Source organism: Colius striatus, chromosome 17 (genome assembly GCF_028858725.1).
Source record: "Colius striatus isolate bColStr4 chromosome 17, bColStr4.1.hap1, whole genome shotgun sequence".
Classification (NCBI taxonomy): domain Eukaryota; kingdom Metazoa; phylum Chordata; class Aves; order Coliiformes; family Coliidae; genus Colius; species Colius striatus.
The window spans coordinates 5,539,372-5,563,519 of NC_084775.1; the positions used below are offsets into that span (position 1 = coordinate 5,539,372).

Genomic DNA, 24,148 nt, shown 5'->3' on the forward strand with positions numbered 1-24,148 from the left:
CCACTCTTGCACAGATATAATTTGTCCTTCTGCAATGTTCTGCCTTAGTCAGACAAAGGAAATAAAAGCTAAATACTGTTGTTCCTTCCTACGTGATGTCTTGGATATGCTGTCAAATTTCAATCTCATCTAACCATGTAGGATGAAGTCTGAGCTTCTAATCACAGGTCAGGTCATTCCTTCAGTTGTTCCTCTAATGACATCTATGGTATAACAAGTACCTACTCAGTACAGATATACTGCTTTCCTAGCTCAATAGTGTTGTCTCTGCTTTTCATTTTAGCTCTCCTTTGTAAAACTATCCCAAGTACTAGATAGTTGTAAGCTTTAAGACAATTCTCTTGTTTGGAATCATTTTTTGTAATTCAGATGTTTTAGTTCTGCATTTAATTTATTCTGTAGTTGTTCTGTGATTATGAATTTTTTTTCTTGCCTTATTAAAACTAGTATTGAAAAACAAAGCATCCTTAATTCAGGTTTTCATCTGAAGATATGTTTTCCCCTGGTTACCTTAACATATGCCTGCTATTACTCTGCTGGATAAGGCGGTAGAATGACACCCCTGAACTCACAGACAGTGATAAATACATGATCTTTGTGAGCTTGTCTGGGCTTAACTGTGTATTTCATGGCGGGTCACAATTGCTGGGTGATGGAATCAGTGACCCAGTGACCTTCTAAGCTGACAATCTTATGAGCTTCCTACCTGCCTGTCAGAGCCTTCCAGACCCACTGGGGTGAAATGCTGTTGTTCCTTCAGCTGCAACAAGAGGAAAGAATAGCTTGGGGTCCGGGTGAGTATAGTGACCACTGATATAATATTGATTAATGGCCTTATTTTTATCTCATCCTCAAGTGATAAATGAGTTTTTTTCAAGGAAAATATTTAAGAGCACAAATTTCCTTGGCTTAGAGCCATCAGAGAGAAGTAAGCTCTTACAGTTCTGTTGTGCTCCCACTTTCCTCCTCCTGTATGTGATGATGATAAACTAGCATTTGTACGGGTAGTGAAGCAATATTTTCCCCTGTCCATGCCTTCATTTTCCTTCATCCCAAAATCCAGTGGCAAATTTCTCCCCAAAACTCTGTAGGACTGGTTGAGTGCCCAGGGAAATCAGTGGCAGTGCTTCTGCCAGATCAGCAGCATGAGGTCTCAATCTGACCTGTGAAATTTCAACTCTGCTCTTCACCATATTCTTCTATATCTCTTAATTTTCTTGCAGCCCTCCATGGATTTGAGAAACCCCAGTTCTGCTGTTCTTTTTTGATTATTTCACCATGATCTGAGCCAAACTTTATTGTCAGTGTCGTGTTATCCTGTGGCAAACAAAAAGAAATCTAAGTTTAGCAGCTTGCGAGCCCCTGGTTGAACTGTGGTTACACAAGGTGTAACCTTCATCTTGGTCACTCCTCACTATGTGGAATTGCAGATACAAGGCTGAGAGTTTTCCTTATGTACAAGAAATTGAAAGAAAGGGGCTTGTCCTCAGCTGCAGTACATGAGCCTTGCTGCCAAAATCAAAACTTTACACCAGCTGAGCATGTGACCTGATGTGTATGCCTGCATGTAAGATGAGATGACTCTGCCAAACGTAATTAGCTACTGTCTGAGTAGCTCTCTGGGCTCCCAAAGAGGATGCCAATGCTGAATGTTAGGAGTCTCTAATGGTTTTGTGGGATTATAAAATATCTTGCATATATTTCCATTTGACAATGGTTCTACTCTCTGCTTTACCACTAGGTAACAAAGTGGACTCCTCCTCTAAAAAGAAAATAGATTGTCTTTTCTCCTCCTCTAGCATGAGCCTGATGACAAAAAAAATCTGCTACCTTTACTCTGAGCTGGAGTCTGGAGCAAAATAGCAGCTTCTTTTTTTTCTGTTTCCTGTCAAACTTAGTTTCCTCAAGCAAGGTCCTCAATCCTACCAAGTCTTTGTCTGCCAATTTAAAGGACTGAAACAGTGCAGAGGTTAGAGGTCCATACCCAGATAAGAGAAGACCAGGGCTTTTTAAACTTTGAGTTGGTTTGTTGGGTTTTTTCCCCTATATATATCCTGGGCTTTCTCAAATATTACTGTGAACAGTCTCACAATCTTTCACTCACTGCTTCAGTAGACCCTTGCAAGGTAGATTCACGCTTAACCCATGAGAGATGGGTGCACCAAGAGTCCAAGCAATTTGCTACAGATCAGCAAAGCTAATGGTAGAGCTGATTGGATTAGTGTTCTCAGTCTGTTCTGGTCCTTCACAATTTCAGCTAATGGGACAGCCATTCACAAATTCTATTAGTCAAAACCATGCAAGCTTGGGTTTGTCACTTGTGCACTGAACTCAGTCTTGGTCCTGTTTCCTGCTGCCTGATGTGTTCCCAGTGTCATCCAAATCCTACCCTCCTCAGATTACACCTCTGTGAGGCTGAAAGGAGTACACTTTCCTGGGTGTCTCTAGTAGCAGGGCAGACAGTTATTGTGGCATGAGAATTGCTTGGTTATGAGGCTGAAAAGTGTTACAGCAAAACTCAATTACAATAGTAATTAATGCCTTTTTTTCCCATTCACCCTTCCCTCCTGCTTCATGTTGGTTCTGAAATCATCATTTCTACTCTCTTCTCATAGGAAAGATTTCACTGTGGCAGAAGCCAACCATCCTATTATACCAACAAAATACACCCACTGTGTTTTATATTGGACATAAAAAACACATCTTATAAATAGAGCTTATAAAACAAATATCTCTGTTTCAGTGATTGGAAACAAATGTCACAACCCTTGTAGTGGTATTCAGAAATCAGGATGTGTCTTTCTAATTGGAATCTCAGCTTTATTCTACTGTCTTGTAAATTAACAGCACTAAGCTAGCATGTTAAAGAGATGCAACTATATTTGGCTTCACACATTAATAACAGCAGTTCTTTTTGCTAAGTATTGATAACTGTCACTGTTGTAGCATTGCAGAAGGGAAAAGGTCAGGCTAACAGCATATTTGGGTCCAGCTTCTACTCAGGGCAATGGAAAGGGCCTTATTGATGACTGTAAAATCAGAATAGGGAGGGAAAAGTTGAGAATGTCGAGTAACAGTCCAACACACCAGTGTCACAGGTTTGAATTTGTTTGTATCTATTTGTCAGGGTAACAGGAAGCAGAAAGGATAGACATTAAGGAGCCCTTTCAACAGTGAGAGGTGAGGAATGCTCTTTTGGTGCTATGGCAGAGGGATGGGGAAATGCCAGCATTCATCCCCATGAACCAGCTGCTGAGTCCTATGTTTTGAGGATGCTGCCATGGCTGACTGAGTTCTTCTTTGCAGTAAATAGTTATTTCCATGCTAAAATGCAGTCTTAAGGAGTAAAAGGTGGGTCCTAGAATATTCTGCAGTTGAGAAGGGAAATAAAAGGTGTATTCCACTGGAAGGGATAGAATGTGATATTGTCTAAAGCAGAGCAACCTCAAATCTAACTCTTTCCCATCAGAATATGCCTTCCAAAGGAGCTGGCATGCTGTAGCTACACAAGTCTGCAGACTTTAGACTAATTACTGCATCAGCCCCACACAACTACATTCTTTTCAGTGGTGCCAGTCCTGATGAACAATGTCAGTTTTCAAGGTTCTCATTTTCCACTGTTGAACAAGGCTTTTTGCAGTGTACTTCACAGGGGAAGGATCAGACCCTTAAGTAGGTAAAAGCTAAAAGGAAGACTTTTCTCTTTGTTGATATGTCTTTCCTATATTTTTTTCCTGGCAAATGATTGTTTCTTTCCAATGTGATTTATATAGCTTTGTATTAGAGTGGCTGTATTTTAGAATGTTACATTGTAAATTACACCCAGCTATATATGATGGATTGGGTCATTGTGCTATAAATTACAGTGGATTTTTAAGAGCCCATCATGGTTGACAACTGGAGCATCTTAATTTATTTCTAGTGCCAGATTACTATAATAGTCATCAAAATCTTGTCTTGCACAGATAGATAGTTTATTAGAACTGTTGTCAGAATATTCTAACAAATACTTTGCCTCTTAAAGGCTGTTTCTTATCTATGGTTCTTCCAACCATGTCTACAAAGCAGGGTAGATTCCAGCTAAGGGAAATATCTACAATCTATAATGAAAGCTTTGGAGAAAAAGTGTGTAGGGAAGATTGCAATGTCCAACTGTTCCTATTTGTTGTAGGAAAAGAGGAAGACTGTGACCCATATAATCTAAGTGGCTGAGATGCTCTTTAAAAAACAGGCCTGATTACTGCAGGCTTCTAAAAAGAATTCAGGACATGAGCTTTTCTAAAAGTCCTTTCCAAAGACCACAAGAGACTTACCAGATCTTCTCAGTTATGAAGTATAAAAAGCAAATACTGAGTTATTAAACAAAGCAATTTCATTTAGTATGAAAGCTGCGTGGGGATGAGCAATGGGCAGTCAGACTCCTCAGTCACAGGCAAGCAGTGTGAGCTAGCTCATCTTTCACTACAGCCCACCTTATAGTTAAAGAAGATGAGAAGCTTCACTCACACAGAAATCCAGAAGTATCTGCACAAGTTAAGATAGGTACTCTGGATTCTGGTCATTTCTGGAGAAGCAGTTCTCTGGCTGTTAGCCATAGAGTGGGCTAAGAGAAGTCACCTGGCCAGAAGTGTATGGCTGAAGCTCAGCCCTCTCAGTAGCAGTCTGAGGAGAATTTTTTCTGTGATAGTATTGAATCTGGATTTTTGACAGCCATGGAGCCCAGCATGGCAATTCTGTCCCAAAATACCATATCTGCATATTTGTCAGTCTAATGTGCTGATGTCCACCCAATCAGTAGCTGTATCTGTACTGCAACCTGACCTGACATCAAAGGACCAAAGTGAACACTAAGTTCATCATTTGAATAGGTGTATTGGAATTGAGATAAACACAACACATAACTTAGAAAAAATAATCAGGTCCTGTTATGGCTACATCCAGAACACCTCCTGGTGGGTATCCTATCCCAGAAACGGTGGCTTTTTCATATTAAATGATCTCCTGATGTTATAGTTCAATGATTTCTGGGCCATGTTCAGCAGTGTGCTCTAGGCCACTTTGAAATGAAGCTGGAGTGGCATTGATCAATCAGATCTAGACTTGATGACCACTCTACTGTCTTTGGGAATCCTTAATGAAGGAAGAGTACACGTGTGTATGTGTGAGAGATGGTTCCTACGGGATGCTACACAATGGAAAAGTGCTGGATATATTAATTATTTATGGAACAATTAGTATCCAGCTTATCCCACATGTTCAGCTTTGAGTCCAGATCCAAACTTTCCTTAATAGGTGCACTCAGCCTTTTGTTTGAAGCCCTATCCTACCTATAAGTAACATCCCTGATGTAGTCCAGTCACACAGCAACTTGTGAAGCCATGCCTGCATTTTGCTCATTTGCCTTGTGTGAAGCTGGAGCCGATCCAGAGAAGTCTAAGAAGAGACTCCAGACTGATTGTGGGGTGAGTGAGAAGTAATGAAGTTAATTGTCTGCATTAAATGCCTCAATAGAATATGAAATAACCTGAATCCTGAAGCACTTTCATAAACATTTGCATTTCTGAAAATTATTCAAAGTAGCAAATTTCAGTTATTTTCTAGTACACATCAGCTTCCAATTGATTTGATCATACAAATACTACTCCAGTTGGAAGAATTGTTCAAGTTCTTAAACTAGCAGATATGTTATAAATATTATCAAGAAGTCCTAGAAAATGTGTTTATTCATGTTTCCCAAAGGCTGAATTTAGAGCACTGCATTGCACAGGCAGGTCTGAAATGAATTCTCATAGCAGGAAACCTGAAAATCAGGTGCTCAGTTTAAAAGAAAGATATAATTGAGAAGTCTGCTATTAAACCCCCTAGTAGGAACTGCTCCTAGAAAAAAACATGTAAAATTAGATTTCATGTAGTATAGGCTGCCCACACACAGTGAGAGAGAAATGTTTGCTTGATGAGGAATTTTAAACAAATGCTATATTAACCTTTCTTTTAATTAGATTACATAAATGACACTGAAAAAAGTCACCTCTTGCCATTGTGTAAGGAAGAGGGCAGAATGAGAGCCAGAGTCAAAGCAATTAAGTCAACACCAGCAACTAAGTTAATGCAGCAAAGTGTAGGCACCACTGGGTGCATCTCTGAGTATTACCCTTTTGTAGTCAAAAAACACGTCCCAGCCCTTGGTCTGTCAAACTTAGTGGTACACTGATGCTTTTTGGTCTTTTCTAACTGTCAAATAGCAACTCAACCAACAGAAGAGTGTACTGGCTGCACCCAGTTATCATGGATCCCAGACAGGCCCATAGCAACCAGGGACAAGCCTACCTGAGGACAGCCACCTGGCCCAAGGACAAAGGTAGTGAGGACATGCATGACATGTAAGTCAGACTCCTTCATCAAGAGAGATGCTTGAATGTTCTTTTTGCAAGGGCTCAGCCTCTGCAACTGCTTCTATTCAGCACAGACTGTTTTCTAGCTTTTCAGGCATGCTACAAAACCCAGCTGCTAAGAACACTTCTTAGCATGGTAACAGACTCAAAATATGCTTCAGAAGTGATTTACAAGCAAAATTTCTAGCTGGGATTCATCTCCCCCAACTTAATCCTAAGGCATGCAAGCTCACTTCAGCTGTGTTCTTTTCCATGTGGATTCTAAAGGAAATTTAACTTAGCTGAACTGTGATGCTTTGTTTTCAGATGGTTAAGGTGAGGCAAGACAAATCCTGCCATTTCAGTGCTACAAAGAAACTGCTACAACAGACTGTCTTGTCAGTCAAAGGAAGAAAAAATTCCCAGAACATGAACTCATTTGCAGAGAAATGGAACACAGATAAAACAAGGGCTCCTCATGGCATCTCACAGATCACCCACAGCACTGAGCAGATGTCTATTGCTGTCTGAGCTGATGTAACAGATCATTTAATGTTGATATGTGACTAAATCTGACAGGTCAGAAGCCAGGAGATAGAATGGAAAATAATAGATCACAAAAAACCCTAAAGACATCTTCATGTGTTTAAGTGCTAGCAGGTTTGCACAGTCCACTTATTGATTGGCTTCAAGTTATGATACTACTTCAGAAGGTTATCAGTGAATGAAAAACAATCTCAGGCTGTGAAAGGAAACTTTCATTTTTATCTGAACGTTTCCCTGTTCACATATTTATTTATCATGAATAATTTACCAAAGTTAACAGCTCATCACAGACCTTTGATGTTTGCAAAACCACAGCACACAGCTACAGTCCACAATGAAAAATAAGAGTATATAGCTGCAAGGGTAAAATTGCAAAATGATGTTTAAACTAAGAAAGGCATTTCTCTCTCAAATACCTACTACAGCATCAGTGTACACTAATTCCACAGAAATCCAATAGCAAAGAGAGTGCTGATCCACCATCTTTAAGGAAGGGTTGCAGTATTCCAGCTGTTGCATTTCCTACTCTTTAACATGCCCCATATTAAACTCTGTCCACTTCAAAAGCAGGAAAAATGAGACATGCCCCTGTTGTGCCCTATCTGGTTATACACCAGAAGAAATAATGTCAGTTATATGAACAGAGGTACAGAAAGGTCTAAATTAGTTCTTGCAGTGCAATGTAATGAAAATACATGCAAGTGCTTGAGGGGCAGGGGAGGGAAGAAGCCAAAAGCTATTTAGCCTTTGATTCCAGGATATTCTTATTCTGGCAGAGAGTTAAAGGGCTGACAGACCTCTGATTCAACATTTCTGCCATGCACAGATATTGACTCTTGTCTGTTTCACATGGAAAAGAAATGATTTTAGGCACACTGTCTTTGTAAGCCCCCTGTGCCTCCCGTGAGAGATTACCACCAAAATTATTCTTGTAATTCCTTGACTACAGTATGCAGTTAAATAATACAACAGCTCCCTATCTTAGGAAAAGTATAACTGTGTGAATATTTAATATGTATGAAAACCAGTAAACTGTACCTATCTCATTCAACCTCATAAATTAATAACACCTTTGTTAGGCTCCCACTGAATCAACTGGAATTTAAGAGCCCTCGAGTACCCTTAGTTTCTGTTACTTGGATAAAGGGGTTTCAGTTTGTCATTGTCCAGCACTGCCTGAATAGAATAGAGTTTATGAATGTTCTCTGATACTGTCAACAGAGAACATTATTTCGAAGCTAGGAACAACTGTCCTTATGATAGCTGATTTCAACTATTTCCTTTGTGTAATGTTGACAAAGAGCTTGGTCCAAATATTTGTTTTGAATCACTAAACGATAGGTGGTGGTAAGCAGCCTTACACAGCCCAAACCTCTCCCTTCTCGTTTCTTTTCATCCTTAAGTAAGTTTAGTGCTTTCAACATGCCTGTACAAAATGCTTCTGTCTGTAAGCTCCACTATATAAACAACATAATCACCCATGGAGATGCCAAAACATCTAAAACCAAAAGCAGTTCTTAAACTGAAATGCTACTTTTTGGAATAGGGGAGGCCTTCACGTACTCTTGTGTGTCATCTCCAGGTGATCCTCATTTTGGGAGAGTCAGAGCATTGAGCTACATGACAGAAGTGAGCCATGAGTGTGGAGTCCCACCAGCCAGCAATACAGCAGAGTGAGGTGAGGCTGTATTCTGCCTTACAACAAATCCTGCTGTCAAGCCCAAACACCCTCTGAGATCAGGGGAAGAAAAGCTTTTTTAAAAGGATGTTGAAACTCATGTCTCTGGCCTATCTGCTTTGCCCATCCTGATAGGCAATTTATCCAGCATCTCACCTTACTCATATCATTGGGAAAATCTCTGCTTTGTGTAATCAGTTTCTTTCAAGACCCAGATGAAGTGCAAGGCTGGAAGCAGGACTATTGGGTACAGGCTCATTCTCTTGGAGGGCTATTTATATGGTTGTTCTCCATAGAACTACATCTTAAAACTCCCAGTTCAGGTTCTGAAATAATTTTCACAGCTTTCTGCTGAGCCACCTCAGCACAGTGGTTCTTCCCTCTGAAGTAAGAACCTTTCTCAGGTTCTCAGGACTATGACTACCCTCTCTCACAGCAGTCTGTAAAACCAAATTGTTGGCTGAACACCTCTTTTTTCTTTACCTCAGTAAGTGGCTACAAGTCAGTGCCATTTAAAATGTAATCAATCTTGTTCTACATCTTCTACATAAAACAAACCACTAAACTCAGCTACACTAACTGCCTGATGGCAGAACCTTTGTCTCAAGAAGCTCTTAATGAGCTCTCAATATCACAAATTGCTCCAAATAACTGTGATATCTTTTGTAGCTCCACACACCTCACCACCTCCTGTCTCCTGCTTTCTTTACAATCCCATTAGCATCCCTTAGCAGCCTCATTTGAACAATTGAACTTCTCTGTTTCTAGAAACAAACAAGGAACCTCAGGTTCTACAATTAGCTTTGTGTCTTTGAGAGACCTGGGAAGGGATTCACATAGTCCAGCTTAACAAAGCCCCTATTTCTCCTACAGATCATGGTCCTCACACAAATGTTTAGTGCACATTGTTGGCCTGGTGTGACTGGTAACTCCATCAGTCTCTGAATCACCTTGGAGGTGATTCTTGTGAGTTAAAGGCCTGCCTGGCCCTGGAAGGTGCTGATCCCTTGCAAATAGGACATCTGTGGCCTTCATCCTTACTAAAATCAAGTCTAAAAGTGATTGTGTGATGTGATGCAAACTGTGTTTCCTGAGCTTGTTCAGTGATTGTTTAACATCTCTGAAAACAAACACCTTTGAGATTTTACAGCTACAAAGAGTTTGTGGCTAAACACTGATGGGTACATTGGCAAGCAGATGTAAGGTTGGTATTTGTAATTTTTTCCTAAGGATAAAGAGTCTTTCCTTTTGACACTTTGATAGATCAGCAGATTCTCATTTGGACTTATATTCCAGGCATGTAGCTAAGAGTCATTAATGTCTATGAAAGTAAAAATACCATGCATATATTTCTTACATCTTCATCATGTTGACTGCATTGTATGTTGTAGGATGACATCCAGAAACAAGAAACTATGGCTCCATTCATGTCATTTGCAAAACCCCCAGTGACAAAAGTAGCTCATTCATAAACATTTAAGACCACCTTACTGTTTTCTGCAACGTTACTTACTGAAGTGCTCTCAGGAACCTGGCAGAACAAAATCTCAACTCCTTCATCTGATCAGAAGTCTCTCTGTTCTGCTGGAGCCCCATGCAGGTACAAAGTTCTTTTTTATTCTGTTGTTGCTGAAAATCATAACCAAAGAAAACACTCCAAATCAAATGATAGTTTAGAAAACTGACATTGGCTTATGACAGCTCTGGGTGCATGGGGGATCTCTCCTCCTCACATGCACCCCGAGAGACAAAAGCACTCACTGAAGAAAAGGAATATACCTGTAAGCCTGATGCATTCACTGGTACATTGTGCAACTGCCTCCCTGCAAGTGCACTGAATATGGGGAGAGGGCCCTGGGGGTGGTTGTGGGGTGGACTGGAACTCAGTTTGCCCACACACGGTCACACCTCACAGCTTGGCACTTTCTGCTCTTGTCACTCAGCAGGAGCAGGATGCTCAGCACTGAGTGGCACACAAATTGCCCTTTAGCACCAGACTGACTGCACAAAGGGTGGCTGCTCTTCCCTTCTTTGCATCTTTGGTATCAGTTTCACATGGGAGAATCAGAGCCCATTCCTTTCTGGGTGCAGGCTGTCATACTTCAGCAGCTCCAAAATTATGATGGAAGTAGATATTTACTTATTTTGTGGTGTGGTGTTTTGGGTTTATTTGATTTTATTTTCCTCCATATATTAGTGTTTGGAAGTAATAAATGTTCTTTTCCTTGCTCCTCCTGTATCCCCCAAGGCATATTTCACCTTACAGACGTTATGTTCTATAAAGGACCGAACCATTTGCTAAAACTTGCCCAAAATACCCTGGTCCCGAGACACTGAAATGCTTGAAGTTGATTGTTTCTTCCTGATCTTTGGTGGTTTTGCTAAGTTCGGCAAGTCGCTGGCGTTAGGGGTTGACAAATTCGACCGTTGCAGACTTTAAACTACTTGCAGATAGAGCTCCCTGAGCCTGGAGAGTCTAAAGAGCACAGCGAAGTTCTCCCCACGACTAACGTAAGCCCAGCTAAAAGTCCTTTAACTGCAAACAGTTAAAAGACCGGAACAGCGGAGGGCCATGTGGCTCCGGACCCGCCGCGCCAGCGTGGCTCCTAGGGGCAGCTCCCGGGACAGCCCGGGCAGCCGCCGGGACGCGGGGCTGGAAGCCCACGACGGCTTTTCTTTGGTTCCCCCTCCCCCCCGATTCCTGCCGTGAGCTGCCTCCCGGGCTGAAAGCCGTGGCAGGAGCGGGGCCGTCGGCGGCAGCCCCCGCCCCGCCGCGCCGGGCGGCTCCCTTGGCTCGGGGCGCGGCGCTGAGCTTTGCCAGCCGCCCGCCCGCCGCGCCGCAGCCCCATGTCCGCGCTCCCCGCCGCTCCCGACATCAAGAGGGCTCTGGACAACAGCCCCGAGACTAACATCGAGGATGACCTGCCCGACGGGCCGCCGCAGACGCGGCCCAAGAACTACCTGCTCCTCAGCATCCTCGCCTGCTTCTGTCCCGCTTATCCCGTCAACATCGTCGCCTTCGTCTTCGCCGTCATGGTGAGTCGCGCCCCGCGGGCTGCCCGGGCGACCTTCGGCTCGGGGTCGGGTGTTTGGCAGGACCACCCCCGGCTCGCCGGCCGTGCTCCGGACACGGCGGTCCCGCCCGGGAGCTGGCGCAAAGCGGCGCTGGAGGAGCCGTCCGAGGTAACGGGCATCCAGCTGCCTCCTCACCGCTGGGCTCTGGCACCTGCAGACAAAGTTAGGTGAGGCAAGCCTGAGAGCATCAACGGCTTGGGCAGGGCGTCGTCTGCTCGGCTATCCCCACAGCAGGCACAAAATGTGGAATGGAAGGCAGTTCCCACTCAAGTTTTTAATATCAGGCTATGTAAAGGAAGAAGGTCTATCCTAATTAATGAGAGTTGTTACATCAACTATCTTGCATGCTGAGTTAGACGTAGTGTCTGCATGTGAAAGTGGCAACTAGGGAGCAGAAATCAGATTTGGAAAGGAACAGATGTGGTTTGCACTAAAGCTAATCAAATATAATAGAAGTACCTTTTTTCCTGTAAACAGGTTCTTTAGCATGATAGTAACAATTTGCTAGAATAATACAACAATAATGACTGTAGGTTGTTGACAAAAACCCTTGGGTATTTTCAAATTGAGTATGTAGTACAGAGAGCAGCCTTACTCCTACAAGCTGTAATTGATTTGTGTAGTCCTTAGTAATGCAGCAATCCCTTTAACTTCAAAAAGATTGTCAGAACACAATCTTCTTTGAGTTAAAAGTTGCAGAGTCAGATCCAGACTTTTTTAACAGGAGGCATGATCAGTGTAATGAGTAATACTGCAATATGTTTCTGTTTAGGAGATGAAAAGGATTTAAAATGCTGTGTATTGTCATCCTTTTCTTTAACAGGCTGAAAAGGTAAGTAAAAAATACAGCTGTATGGAGGGGTTTTTTGCAATAAGTATAAGAAGAATTACCTGTATCTAAAATAAACTGAATCCCACTCAAAACCAGTAAGTTTGATCAGAAATCCCATTGGCATACACTCTTTCACTTGAAAATTACTTAAAAGAGCTATTCCAAAGCCATCTTCACAATCATTTTTGTCCAGAGAAATATTAGTTCTCATTTGATTTTTTTTTCCCCCCCTACTTTTATTTTCTTTGTTGTTCCTTGATTTGAGAAGATTTGGTTCTGCTGGTACCCAGCATCCTCTGTCCGTGGACACTTTGGGTGCTATATAAAGTAATGAGAGCTGATGATGCGGGACTGTGAGCATCTGTTCACTGTGACACTGCTTTCACCAAAGCACTAGGGCTGCACAGAAGTTAACTGTCAAGGGCAGAATTTGGCCTCTAAAGATTTTTGCACTCCATATGGAGAAATCTCTACCCACGCCCTAGCTGAAGTTCATGGAGGCTTTTGGAGTCAAGCTTAAGTAACTGTCACCAGGGGATCTGCAGAAAGCAGGGTGGGAAGAGCACTTCCTGAATGCTAAGCAATCTGTGCAGGTCTCAGCTGCCCACTCTCTGGGGAAACAAAAGCCAAACCAATAATCTCTACTGTATGTGAATGCCTTCTGTTTCAACATCATTCTCACCTAAAACCTCATTACCACAGCCCAATTCCTCTACCTTTTAGAGCTGCAACCTGTAACTGCTCCATTAACCTCAACTCCAGGTTCTTTGTGTTGATCTATGTCAGTTTTACTTCCACTTCTGCTGGGATTTACAACATCCCTCTCTTTCTTGCTTTCCTGGAGTTGCTAAAGGTTAACACAGGGATATGAGTGGGTTATTTTATTTTCTCACAGGAGATACTTCCAGAGTGTGCAAAGCTTGCCTAAGAGCTTGTGTCAGAAGAGGTAAATATCCGTAAAAGCAAAGTTCTCTACAAATTTCTGCTTCCTAGAATGTACCTGGAAGGAAAAATCCTCTTGGCTTCTAGAGAGGCATGGTTCAGCACAGAGTTTGGCTGTGTCGTGTCCTCCTTAAGTGCTCTCAATTCAGACAGTGTTTTCACTCTAAAAGTAGAGTCTGGGCTCTTAACACCCCTATGAATTAAATGACAGATTTGTCTTCTGTCTCTTCTGTTGCCCCATTTACAACTTGAGCACAGGTGTTTCCTCACTTCTTTCTCACCTTTGGGGACACAAACCTTAACATTTCAGATCTTATCTCCTTGACTATATTTTTAGCATCAACCTCTCCCAAGTTCTTCCTGTTGTGATGATAACCTTTTCTTGTTTCTTGCCTCCTTTATGAAAGAAATCTCTTTCTCATGATTAGGGTAAGAAGATAGCTTAGTGGAATGTACACTTAATGGCACCATATGTTGATAGATTGGCATTAGAGTAGCCTCCTCAAACTAGTTGCTGGTCTCTTGCAGGTGTGAGGTTTACTTGGCATTTTAGCAAATGGAGATCTGTTTTCCCCAGAGTCCTGGTCAGGACTCCTGGCTGAGCACTTCTCAGCACTCTTCTGCAGTTGCAGCTAAATGCTGTCAGTTCTGCTTCCTGTTGCTTCCAGGAGCTGCATCATGTTGGCTCACTCAGCCCCAGAGGTGCCTCCTTCAGACTCTCCCTGTTCTTTCTCACGTAGCTGAGACCACAGGCATAAGGAGCAGGAGTGTGGGGGCAGGTATCAAGTCAGGAGGCTGATATGACAGAAGAAACTCTTCTAGTGCAAGCTGTGGCTGGCAGTGAACTTCCAGTCATGTCCGAGACCTGGCTGTATCTGACTCATGGAATCAGAGCTAGAGGGAGACTGTGGTGCATCTCTGAAAAGTGAATCAGTTCCATATTTCTGATACCAGCCCTGAGGCCTGATGAACAAACTTTGGCCTTTCTCAGTACACTACCTTTAGATGCCTGCTTCAGAGACCTTTATGTCAGCTTAGTCATCTAATTCCACAGGGCCTTGGATTTGTGACAACTTCAAAACAGCCTCTCAAAAGCTGTTTCTCCATGGTTGTTGACACATTTCTCTTTAATCATTTGCATGTTTCAAACAACATATGTGGTCAAGCTGTGACAATCTTGGCTCATCTGCTTCTGATAGTAGCACATTCTTTGACTGCATTTGCTACCCTTGGATTCAGATGCTTTGCCTGTATATTAGTTTCCCTAAGCAGAGACAACAAAGAAGAGGGTGATAGAAGTCATGTGACAGCAAAGGATGGAACTTGCTTTCTGAGGGAGTCACCTCTTCTAATTGGGATGTTAACAAGTCATATATGATGTGTGGATTGGGGCAGGTCAGTGAGCACTGTTCCTGTGCAGCTGTACTTCCCTTCAGTTAGGAAGATTTGGAAAGTTAGGAAGTTTGGGAAGATTATTATTTACAGTGGGTTTTTTTAAGTAGCTTGTAGGTACTTGGATATCTAACATCATATATGACAGCCTGTACCTACTTCAGGAGTACTAAACAAGGCTCAGCAGCTGTTCTTAAGCATTTTTGCATGGCCCTTTGCTAATTGGTAAGCTTTTCCTCTGCAGCAACTCTTTCAACCTGTCCCAGGAGACACAGAAGTGCAGCAGGTGTTTGCATAGCACACACTCCCCTTTCACAGTGTCCTGCTCATCATCCAGTTGTTTCATTTGCCAAAAAGCAGAGACCAAACCTGGTTCTAAATCACTCCCTGAGTCCTCCCTCTTCTTTCTCTTTCTCTGTAAGTTGTTCTCACAGTGAGGAGTCAGACTGAGCCAGCGTGCCTTGTTCTTCCTTTGGTCTGAACTAGAGAGAGTCTCATGTCCAGGCACAGCCAAATAAGGTTTGTTACAGCCTGGCTCGTGGAAAGCCCAGAAAATGTTGATCAGAGAACCTCAGTGTGGTCTGTCCAGATTTGTAGGAGATTAAGAGGAGGGTTTCTGAGGTAATTCAGTATTCTTTTTGCTTTTTCCATAAATGGTGCTCTGGGAGTGTGGAACAGAAAATGCACATTGAAAGGGCTTAATAGTTTGTAGTGAAATTCAGCAAATTTCTGCTCATATGAGGTTAAGTTGCTTCATTGTTGACCTGCAGATATATTCTATAAATAGATATGTGTGAACCTGGTGAAGTCAGTGAGATTGCTCAAGTAAATAAGCAGCTGAGGAACTGTGGCTTTAATTTAGTTTATGACTTCATAGTGAGCGAGGTAGCAGAAACCTGAGAAATCAGGTGATATTAGGTTGAAAATGGCTGAAATTTGTTTTAAAAGTTGGGCAGACCAAATGTGGCACAGAGATGCCATATTCTGTATGCATTGGCTAGCCCTTGGCAAGAAACACATTAACATTTAAGGCTTTAACAGTTAATGTTGTCTATGTCTAACATTGAAAACTGGAAGCTTGATCCAAGGGGCCTTTGCAGCAGACAGAAGTAAATCAATTTCAAAGAGCTTTGCATCAGACCCCAACCACTCTTATTTTTTTCTTGAATGCTATCTAAGCTATGTCATTTAATTTAAACCTCTTAATAAAGAAACTTTTGTCTCCTTCCTGTCTCTCCCAAATCCTCTTCTTTACCATTAGGGCTGTTTCCCTCCTCTTCATCGTGGATTTGTATTAAAATGACATTATTTATTAAAGTGCACGGTGAATTATTAATGCAGTACCTGCAGAAATCACATGGACACTCTCCAGACTTCTTAAGTACATTAGTAAAATTGCACAGAACTGCAAGCTGGTGCTGCCATGTCTTGCTTGCAATTCTGTCTCAGTCTTGAAACTGCACCTACAGGCAACTGAGTTTAGAGGTTTGCAGGACCACTCTCCAGATGTCATGCAGTGTGTCCTTTAATGGGTGGGGAGAACAAAGGACGGGGCTGGGATGTCAGTGATGCTTCTCCATGTTTCTCCCTGGAGCCACAGTCATGTTCATAGCTGCTGACAGAGGCAGGAGAAGTCAGCCTGCTCAAGTCCAAGTCAGGCCATGTTTCTCCTGATACTCTTTTTATTGACTTTCCCAAATGAATTTTGAGAGAACCTAAGCCAGCTCTTCTCCTATAGACAGAACTGCTGAAAATGTGGAGTAACTGAGGTGAGAGGAACTGTGGCAAGCCACCCTTTGTGACAGGAGGTTACACTGTTGGAGAATCAGATGTGACATCATCCTATTTAATTATGTGTTTATGTCCATCTCTCATTTCCATCTCTTCCCTCTTTCCCCACTATACCCTTTAAGTCCACTAGCAAACCTCAATGAGATTTGACAGCAGAGCAGAGGTATTAGCAATATTCTTTAGGGAAATAAAAGAGAGAAATGTTTAGGCATGTAGGCTTCCAGGAAGAGAAGAAATGTATCAGTGTTCTCTTTCAGGGCAAGAGTGCATCAGCAGCTCAGCCTTTCTTAGACACCAGAGAATAAGTATCTGCACTTATCCTTGAGATGCAATTCTAGGAAAATAGGCTGCATTGCTTTGGGACCTTCTTGGCACAAGTGATCTTACTGCAGTGCTAACACCAGGGATGCATCTAGCCCATTAACTTCTGTGTGCTCACTAATCGACAGAACACACACAGATAATGTCCCTAATTATTTTCTGCTTGGCCAAAAAGGCTCTACAATGATGCTTGGGATCCTCTGAAGTTCCTTCCTTTCCTGCTCTCCACGGTCTCAGATCTTCTCTCTGTTGGATTAGCTATTGTTCTGTCTTTGCTATAAAACTGATTCACTGCTAAAGCACATCCATAGTAGCCCCTGGTGATACCTCATGTGGTTACTTTCTAAAGACAACCTGAATTATTCAGTCCACAGAACAATTCATTTGATCAGGTTCCCATATTTCTCCCCCTACACCTCTATTTCTGGGATAATTCCTAGAACACTTAGGAGATACTACAAAACAGGCTATGACTAACCAGATTCCCTGAGGAATTAATGTTGAGATAGTTCAGCAGTGCAATCTGAAAGCAAAATCTGGACTCAACGGCATGGTTTGTGAACTGAAACTCTCCTGATCTTACAAAATAGTTCTTAGTAATAATGTGCATTTTATTCTTGAGAGGAAAATACTGCAAACTGTGTTAGACTCGTGCTAGAATACTTCAGTGTCCTTCACTGAATCTTTCCTTTTAAATACACAGTCTAGTTAAACCAAAAATCAATTCAGGAAATCCCACAGTTTGTCTCAGAAAAGACTAGAAGGACCCTACCAGTCAATGACTCTATGATCAGAGTGTTGCTATCACATCTTGCAAGCTTTGCATGTGTTGAATATAAAACATCTGCTAGGTCATGGGTGGGCAGAGATATACTCAAGTCTGCTTAGATAATATTTGTATGTCTGATGCATCAGGATGTGTATGACAACACTTATCAGGGTATTCCAAAAACGCAAAGGGACAGAATTTCTCGCCCACAAGGATGACACACAGATGTTTGTTCAGAGGATCTGTATTTCTGCATTCCAGGTTTGAGGGTTTTTTCCCACCACCAGAAAACTAATTCTTCAGACTTTGCTTTGAAAAGGAAAACACTGGAAAAATAGCAAATTAATAAGGTGTTTTAGGAGGCTTTCTGTAGAAATGCAGCCTGTTGGTTCTCCTTTTTATGCTTTTGGTCCTATGAAACATAAGAGTTTATTTCACCTGTAGTTCATGTGTACTGCAAAAATATTTCCAGAGATAAAAGCCAGCAAGTGGATGGATTAAAGCTGATGTGACAGCTTGTATGCTGGTACATCCAAGAAAACTCATATGTATACAGCCTCACCACTGAAAATAAGAGCTGCAGTTGCAGTGAGATGTACTGAAAAGGAGTGGAACAGAACCCTGACAACTCACCTTGGAGTGTTGGCCGTGGGTGTTTGTCTTTACAAAGCAAATCCCCATTTTCTGAAGTCCTTTGTACAGCACCAGTGCACCCAGAACTTAACGTTAGTACAGAGCACTCACACGTGCTTGTGTATAGATTTCTGGTTAAAAAAAATGAAGTTACCAACTCTCTGTTTCTCTTCTACAGGCTTTAAACAGTTACAATCAAGGAGATATAGAAGGGTCAAAAAGACTGGGTCGCAATGCGCTCTGGGTTGCCGTGGCATCGATTATCATCGGCCTCGTCATCATCGGCATCTACTGCGTGGTTCATTTCACAACGGTGAGCAAAGCTGCACTTCCCTGCAGGGCTTCAGGATAAGAAACTAAAGTTAGCAGAGTTGGGGACTGTTAGGATTGTAGTGGATGGTGCTACAGGATCAGAAACTTACTCTATATTCTTTGATTTCCCATGCATTTTGCAAGCACAAATCTCCTTGGTTCAACTTGTGTTCAGTTTGTTCAACCCTCACAGATGTAAAACCAAGTCACTACAGGCAGGGTGTGCCAAGTTTTGTAACTGACAGCAGCAGTCAGTTCTACCTTACTCATCATTTCTCAGGCAAGGATAGCAGCTCGATAATATTTTTTCTTAAGCAGGAGGAGAGAAGTACAGCATGAGGAGTGGCAGACAACGCTGAGCTGAGTGTTCCCATTAACCAGGACACACTGCCCTCATTTTGCTGCAGTCAGCTTTTGGCTTTTCCTGCAGTAGGACCCCATGTACTGAGTGTGTGAGTGCTGCTGTGTGCCCACTGCCTGGAACCAGTGGTACTTAGCACTTCACATCTAGCTGGTGTTCATCAGCACTTCTCTCCTACCTTCAAGGAGTAAATCAATCAAACACAACATTTTTTTTCTGAAGTTTTGTCCTTCAAGGGTTTGGGTTTTTTTTTTTAGTTTGATCTGGGGTATTTTTAAGAGCAAAATGTCTGTGTGTTAGATGGAAGCATCACCAGGTGCCTGGGAACCCTCAGCACACTGCTAGGTTACTAATATCTGTATTCAGGAAATAGTTCCCATAGAGATCTCTGGGCCAAATGGTACCTTGAGGTACCATTTTTTTTCTGCTGTGAAGATGAGTGAACAGGAACAACCAACTGGCCTTTCTACCCTCCATTCCTGCCTGAGTCCCCTTTGCTGTCTTACTCCTGGACATTTATACTTTACACTGTCACTGGTGTGGATGGCATTGCATGCTCCTTGCAGTTCTCATCCATTTGTACTTTGGTCATGATTACCTACTAACAGCCCCTTTGCACTCTCCTCATGTGATATGATTGGAAATTACTTCTATACTAACTTTAATCTGTGTGCTTCAGTATTAGTAAGACAGTACAAAACAGCCTTAATAGAATAATATGACAGTCAGTCCTGTAAGAGACTTATTTGCCTACCATTAGGCACAGATTTGGTGTTTCCACAACCTACATGTGCATTTTTCCTGAAAGTTAATTTAGACTTCAACAATATGCATGAAAAGCTTGACCCTTCCAGGATTCATTAGCAGGAGCAATGACATTCCTTCTGGCTTCTTCTGCCCTTCCAAGGATAACAAGTCTCGTTGCAAATTTCCACTGGGAATACTCCCTTGTATTCTCCTTCCATAGTCTTATGTATGTCTCCCTAGAGCTTGTTTATTATCCCATTTCTAATCTGTGTTTGTACTTTATCTATTCTCCCATGACTGCTAGAACTTCTCAGAGAGACTGCAATTGGGTATTCAAAAACCCACTGACAGTATTAGAGATGCAAGATTGAGGGCTGAAAGCAACAAACCTGAGACATCAAAGTCAGATTGACAAGAGGGAATCGGTATCAATTGTTACACAACTTTTCCTCTTGGTACAGAAACTTGGTTCAGGCTCAGCTGGCTCTGAAGTGTCCTTTGAAACAAGTTCCTCACAAACTTTTCTGTAGAGCTGTGACTGAAAGCGTGACAGCTTTGGTGTAAGGAAAGGCAGCCAAAGTACTGAAGGAAATGAATGCAAGAAACTCCTGCCACTGGACCAGTGTCCAAGACCACCTTAATTCACATCAGAAGTTCTTTGTCTTTTGGTTTTTTGAACCCCAGGGCCTCAAGCAAGGTAGAATTATCTTCTACTCTCCTCATGTAAGTTATTTCCAGTTGTGCTTGGTGGCTTTGGAATATCATGCAAACCATTATGACATTTTAATGCTTTTGTAGAGGAGAGTGAACTTCTGACCTCTCCTTTAATCTCACTTGATCTAGAACTTCACCTCAAGGAAGTCACAGAAATGCCACCTGTCAACATGGCTTTGAAAGAAGACAGACAGCCAGACTGTGCAGAAAGTACCAGCTTATACTGTTTCATAACCAGTAGGGTCTTAAATCAAGCATATGTGTAGTGATGCAGAGTTGGTAATTACTGGTAGAAGGAAAAGGAGGAGCATTTAGTCTGTGCACACATACATTTTTCTTACTAAGAAATAAAGGCACACAAGATTATTTTTAATATCCCTGCTGTCCCCTTCCTGAGGCTCTCAAAAGCCTTTGCAGCTATTTCTCTGAATGACTCTCTTTCAGAGACAGAATAACCTGAGGGACAGGAATTACACAGCCAGCCTCCAGATCTTACATTGCCAATCCTGTTCTCTGTACCTTACTATCATTAAAAAAAGTGTCAAGGAAGACTACCTGCCTTTTGCTGTGAGGATTGACCTGCCAGTAACACAAAGTCTGAAGTCAGGGTATTCATATTGTCTTTTAGCCATATTAATTCCTGGTGTCCACCTAGCCACTGAGCTCATACTGCTGTGTTTGCATCAGTAAGGGTGCTGATATCTCTGTGATACTCTACCTCTTTTTACTGCATTAGTGAAAATGCAAGAGCCTAAAAGTCCTCTACCTGTCTGTCAAATGTGTTCAGTCAGCTCAGAGGCTGAGCAGACACATGCAGATGGGCAAAGGCAATGTGATTACATCAACCTCATTTCCTTAGCAAACCACATTGACAATTCTGGTCCAGTTGTTTCATCTGTGCGTGGAGGAAACGACCCCACAATAGTTTGTGCCCATTGGAGTCCTGAGCAGCATCCAAGAGGTGTCAGGGAGTTCCTGCTGTCTGTGTGATATATCTACCGTTTAGCGCCTTGTGTCCTAGATCCCTCTTTCAGGAGCTGCTAAAAGGTAGCTGCTTGATGGAGAAGATATCTCAGACTCCAGCAGAGAGGCCAGCATCCAGGAACAAGCCAGTGAGATCAGCACATCCATGAGTGATGTCTGAGACCTACCTCCAATGCAAGAATTGGAGGGGACTTCTCAGATCTTTCCTCTCCTAATGCAGGTGCACGAGAGGGGTTCCCCAGTCCTTTTAAAGTGTCAGTCAGTTACTGCTGTTGCATTTACCAAGTTATCTACTGCTGAAAGTATTGTTCTTGCCTGAGTGGTTTATGTACCACTTTGAGGAAGAGAGAAGAGATGCTGTTGACCTCATGAAACTTTGTCAAATAAGAGCCCATTTCCTGGCAATGAAAGATCCTAACTTGCATTGATCCAGGTAACCCAGTTTAAAAATTCAATTCAGATTGACAGATGACCAGTGCCATTAGAAACTTAGCTCCTTGATTCAAAACTGTATTGAACCACTAATCTTGAGAGATGTTTAAGAGAACAACTGCCACTAATGTTGTATAATGTATCCATTAGATCTGTAGAATTAATAATTTAAACTCACAAGGCAAACTCTCGTCTTTTCCTCCTTTAAAAATGCCTATTTCTGTGTCCTTGCAGCATGCTATCTGAAGACCAGGACTGCACTTGGAGGATGTCATCATGGCAATCTCAGGAGGCAAAAAAGAAGAAGAGAAGGAAACCCTTCATTCCAAACTGTTAGATTTGACCCTACAAGTCTGCAGAGGCATGTGGCTGGTGGATGAACTGCGAGGCCAGTTAGTTATTCAGCATGACGTGACCAGGTTTTCAAAGCTACTTATGAGAAATCTCAGTGTAAAGCAGCATTTTTCTCTTTTACCCTAATGTATAATGAGATCTTGCCCTAACCACTCCTTTTTCTTTCTGATTTACATGGAATGTGTGCTGGATCCAGGATGTTTCCTGGCTGACCCTAGCCAGCCAAAGCCAGCATCTCTAGGCTGTTTGTAGTGCACGAGGTAAGATCTGATGCCCAGCCCACTGAAGCTGGTAGAGGAACTCCTGTTACCTCCAGTGGGTTTTGAATCAGGCCATTAAGGACTTTTTTTATTACTTTAAAATAGTCTCAACACAATACAATCAAAGCCATGGGTTTGTGATTCTATCCTGCGGTGTGATTTTATAATGCCGGGGGCGTCCTCTGACTCGGCGGCCGCTTTCTTCCATCAGCCTCAGCTTTTAGGTCTTTACCTTGGATTTTTAACCACCTGGGACCGATTTCAATCATTTGATTCTTAAGAGACACTCTTCTTCCATAGCATCCATATTTTTCTTAATGATTTATTTTTGTTTTGTTGTCTTTCATTGTTGAACTGCCTTGACTCAGCTCCAGTCCTGCATTAAACTAAATCTGATCTTTTCCTCTTTAAACACATGTAAAAATTCCTTTTTGGTTTTTTACCTGACAAAAGATCATCTTTTTAAATAGATGTTCTTCTTCACCCCTTTGTTCCTGTTCCTCTGCCAAGTCATGTAGTTTCATTGTGTTCTGCTTTGTTAATGTCAGTTTTTTGTTCAGTTCATCCCCTACATCATTGCCACTGGAGATGGACAGACTTTGGTACTCTGCTGTAGTTACATCCACTCTTGCTGATCCCAAGATGTTAGTGAACAGCCTCAGGTTACAGAATTGATGGCTGCTAAATACCAGCAGTTCCATGACACCTTATGAAAACTTAGTATGGGACAGTTGAGTTTTATTAGCTGAAAACTTTGCAAGAATATGTTTGTTTTGTCACACAAATATTCCATGTTAAAAGGAGTAAGCTCTGGGGAGCATTGAAACTGATACCTACATCTTCAGCACTTGGTACTCTGTTTGCTTTAATTGTTACTGCACCTTCAAACAAGCTCTGCCAAGTGGCACTTACTCTTCTCACACTAACATCAATCTGCACTGACTACTCACAAATGTACAGGTGAGAAGAAAAACTCATGCCTGGCAGGACTACCTGTAAAAAACCCGTCTCCCAGCAACCTTTCCCTGTTACAGCATAGGCCTGGAAGTAGCATGTCTTTTCTATGCCTTGATATTACCCTTTTAATGTGCTTTTTCACTTTTCTTTCTGCCAAATTCTATTTGTCACTGAAGTCAGTGATACATCACCTGTCCTTGATTCCTCCAGTACAAAACTTCACCAACACTGGTGAAATCGGTTGATTTCTTCAGCATTTACATTGATGGAAGTTGTCTACCTGAGAATCTTGCCACTGGTTTTGGTGATCCCAAGAATTGGCTGTTCCCTGAACTCCTCTTTGGTTTTTGAATACTATTTCAATGGTCTGATATGTCTTGTGGGACTTTTAGTAGCTTGCCTTATTATTGGGTATGATAGAACTGTCATTGAGAAGTGGAATAAAAGCACTTTTAATTCATGTCCATTTTGGTATGTGGGGAGTGTCTTTCCTAAGTTTTGCTGCTTAAAAAAGAGTAATATCCCTTGTCCTGACCCCTTGGACAGTTCACACAGCTCGTGGTGTGAGAGGAGAGAGATTTCCAAAGTTATGTGGGCACCAGAGGATAGGGATAAGCAAGTGGAAGTATGTTTTGCAAGTGGCTAACAAGGACTGAGATCAATAGGAGCAGACGCCT

The 24,148-nt window shown here is 42.1% G+C and overlaps 1 protein-coding gene across 1 annotated transcript; it reads left to right on the forward strand.

Annotated features, from left to right (window-relative positions):
* Nucleotides 1–11,442: 11,442 nt before the first annotated feature.
* TMEM233 (transmembrane protein 233) lies at nucleotides 11,443–22,642 on the forward strand. The gene is made up of 3 exons (XM_062010220.1): nucleotides 11,443–11,631; nucleotides 18,529–18,663; nucleotides 22,135–22,642. The coding sequence occupies exons 1-3, from the start codon at nucleotides 11,443–11,445 to the stop codon at nucleotides 22,144–22,146; spliced, it is 336 nt and encodes a 111-aa protein (XP_061866204.1). The 3' UTR covers nucleotides 22,147–22,642.
* The last annotated feature ends 1,506 nt before the right edge of the window (nucleotides 22,643–24,148 follow it).

Coding starts and splice junctions, on each gene's coding strand:
- TMEM233 (XM_062010220.1), top strand. CDS start 11,443: ATGTCCGCGCTCCCCGCCGCTCCCGACATCAAGAGGGCTCTGGACAAC. Junction 11,632..18,528: donor CCTTCGTCTTCGCCGTCATG/GTGAGTCGCGCC, acceptor TCTCTTCTACAG/GCTTTAAACAGTTACAATCA.